Here is a 3,468-nt window from a genome sequence, read left to right as displayed (position 1 = left end):
CCAAGCCCAGCTAAGAGATTGTCTCTACAATAAATTAAAAATTAGTCAGGCATGGTAGTGCGCACCTGTAGTTCCAGCTACTTGGAAGGCTGAGGCGGAAGGATCATCTTCCTAGTAGATGGAACTACAGATGCGCCACCACACCTGGCTCATTTTTTGATTTATTGTAGAGATTAGGTCTTGCCAACTTGCCCAGGCTGGACTCAGGCAATCCTCTTGCTTCAGCCTCCCAAAGTGCTGGGATTACAGGTGTGAACCACCACACTCAGTCACAAACAGTTTAAAGTCACCTTAAAATATATAAAAATAAATAATAATAATAATAATAAACTCTAATGACATTTTATTTATTTATTTTTTGAGTCGGAGTCTCACTCTGTTGCCCATGCTAGAGTGCAGTGGCATGCTCATGGACACCGCAGACTTGACCTGTTGGATTCAGGCGATCCTTCCACCTCAGCCTTCCAAATAGCTGGAACCACAGGTGTGAGCCACCAAGCCTGGCTAATTTTTTGGCTTATTGTAGAGATGAAGTCTTGCCAAGTTGCCCAGGCTAGTCTTGAACCCCTGGGCTCAGGCAATTCTCTCACCTCTGTATCTCAAAGTGCTGGGATTATAGGCATGAGCCACTGTGCCTGGCTGGCATTCAATTTTTACAGTTTCAAAAATTCTTCCCTCCAATGGAGGACATGGTCAGCTATTTCAGCAATAGAGGCCAAAACTTTCACCAAGGGGACTATAGTTCAAATATTTCTTCCAGAAATCATTCCTCTCAGAGGGTCATTCCTCACAGAGGGTCATTTCACACACATACACATATGCTTGAAAACCTCCGTTTGTCTCTCTCTCTCTGGAGACTGCAGGGCTGGGAAAGGCTGTTGGTTTTTTATTTGTACGAGAAAATGAGTTTCTTTCTCAGAGTGTGCTGTAGCATGACACAGCACTTTTCCTTAGCAGAAACTTTGTTGTTCCAATCATACATGTGGCCATTGAGTTCAACGTGGAGGTCCAGGAGAGGGTGTTTTCTGGAAAAAACAAAAAAGACCAATTTTAATGCCATGCAAATATCAGAGAAGACAGATTGTCAGTAGGATGAAATGAATCAGTAGATGTGGAAGTACTTTGAAACGGTTCTTTTCCAAATACTCTACCACAGGACTGTCCAACCTTTTGGTTTCCCTGGGCTGCACTGAATAAAGAGGAATTGCCTTGGGCCACACATACATTATATAATATAGTCGGTGCATATACATATTAAGACTTCCTTTTTTTGTTTGCTTTTTATTATAAAGTTTAGAAAAATTAGAACAATATAAAACTAGCAGAAAATGTGACTTTGTAAAACTAATCTATCAATGGTCTGGTTCCACGGAAGTGGCTGCAATTTTTAGTTCTCAAGGTACTCATGAGAAATGTTTGTTCGAACTTTGCTCTTTATGTATTTCATAATTGAAAACAGTTGCTCATAAATGTATGTGCTGCCAAAAAGCAATGTCATGAATAAGGCGTGACTGTGAACTTCAAAAATGGAACCACACATGGGGTCATGAAGAAAATAAAAACACATACTGTTAAAAGATTTTGTGGGGCCGCATTACTAGTTGTCCTGGGCTGCATGCAGTATATGGGCTGTGGGTGGGACACGCCTGCTCCACAAGCTGCTTTGTGAATGACCTAAACCAGTTTGCAGCACTCTGGCCCAGTGACCACTCTCCTTTCCCTCAAGGGGCAGGTGAGTTTCACCCTGGAAACATACCAGCCAGATGATAACCCACCTGGATCATCTATGCACATGTAGGATGGATGGAAAAAGCCAATAGCACAATACTGGCCCATGAGGCATCTACTGTCTTAGAAGGCTGAGTGGCTTTTGCTCTAACACTCTCCTTCTGGTTGAACCACCACTAAGGAGGTGGGACAAAGAAGGTGACGAGATTTATTCCTAGGGACTTCAGAGTTACAGCCCAGAATGAATTTGACAGATGACACAGGAACATCATTCTAGGCCATGCATGGTGGTTCATGCCTATAATCCCAGCACTTTGGAAGGCCAAGGTGGGAGGATGCTTGAGCCCAGGAGTTTGAGACCAGCCTGGGCAACATAGCGAGACCTCATCCCTACAAATAAATAAAATAATTAGCTGGACATGGTGGTTCATGCCCTGTAGTCCCAGCTACTCAGGAGGCTGAGGTGGAAGAATCAGCTGAGCCCAGGAGGTTGAACCTGCGGTGAGCTGTGATTGTGCCACTGCACTCCAGCCTGGGTGATGGAGTGAGACCCCAACACAAAAACAAAACAAAGCAAAACAAAACAGAAGCATCATTCTAAATTGTCATTTGGGGCAACTGGAAAAAGTCAGTTAATCATACCCTTGAGGTACACTGTGGTTTAAATGGAAACCAGGACACTGATGTTCCCCTTAGAAAAGTATTCTCGCCAATAAACATTTAAAATGTTCTTAACAATTCAGAGACCTGAACAGTTAGATACCATTTTTCACCTATCAAATTGCCAGAACTTGGGGAAATATAAGAGCATGCAGTGTTGGCGAGAATTCGGGGACACTGCCACACCCCACAAAGTTTCTTTGACCTACTAGAGGACAATCTCTGTAAGATGCATCTCATCCTGAAAAATGCTTTAACTCAGTAATTCTACTTTCGGAGAATTTCCCCCAAGAAAGCAATTAAGGATAAGCACAAACACTAAGCTGCAAAGATGTTTAATACTTACTTTGTGTGGAAGCAAAACACTCTCTAACAATTGAAGATATCGAGTAATTAAGTTATAGTCTCATTACAGGCTGATGTGTAGACATTAAACTGATACCATAGAAACATGACTACTAGCATGCAAAAATGTGTGTGATCTCCCATGAAACAAACTAAAAGCGGGTTGTAAAGTAATAGTGAGTTGTGTCTTTTAGGATACATGAACTAGAGGGGTGAAGGTCTGTAGCGTCTCCCCATGTGCCTCAATGCCATGTCTAGAAAAACAGAGGAAGCCAAGGACTTTCTGCTCACAGCCAGGCAAAAGGATGCCAAATCTGTCCAGATCAAAAAAAAGGAGCTAGGCTCGGAGGCTCAGCCTGTAATCCCGTGCTTGGGAGGCTGAGGTGAGAAGATTGCCTGAGCTTGAGGGTTCAAGACCCACCTGGGCAACTTGGCGAGACCTCATCTCTACAATAAATCAAAAATCAGCCAGGTGTGGTAACGTGCACCTGTAGTTCCAGCTACTTGGAAGGCTGAGGCAGAAGGATCGCTGGAGCCCAGCAGGTCAAGACTGCGGTGGCCGGGAGCAACCACTGCACTCCAGTCTGGGCGACAGAACGAGATTCCAACTCAAAAATAAATAAATAAGCTGGGCTCGGTGGCTCAGCCTGTAATCCCGCGCTTTGGGAGGCTGAAGTGAGTGGACTGCCTGAGCCCGCGGGTTTGAGACCCACCTGGGCAACTTGGCGAGACCTC

General features: G+C 44.1%; 1 protein-coding gene across 1 annotated transcript in view; it reads right to left on the bottom strand.

Annotated features, from left to right (window-relative positions):
• Positions 1-886: 886 nt before the first annotated feature.
• CFLAR (CASP8 and FADD like apoptosis regulator) overlaps positions 887-3,468 on the bottom strand; it is a 40,713-nt gene continuing 38,131 nt past the window's right edge. Inside the window, exon 9 of the mRNA XM_021718922.1 lies at positions 887-1,025. Within this exon, the coding sequence (XP_021574597.1) occupies positions 887-1,025 (139 nt within the window). The remainder of the gene's footprint in view (positions 1,026-3,468) is intronic.

This window comes from Carlito syrichta, unplaced genomic scaffold, assembly GCF_000164805.1.
Source record: "Carlito syrichta isolate Samal-C Ts95f unplaced genomic scaffold, Tarsius_syrichta-2.0.1 Scaffold314013, whole genome shotgun sequence".
In the NCBI taxonomy this organism is placed as follows: domain Eukaryota; kingdom Metazoa; phylum Chordata; class Mammalia; order Primates; family Tarsiidae; genus Carlito; species Carlito syrichta.
Note: the sequence above shows the minus strand (reverse complement) of the source record. Positions and strands in the feature narration are given on the sequence as shown.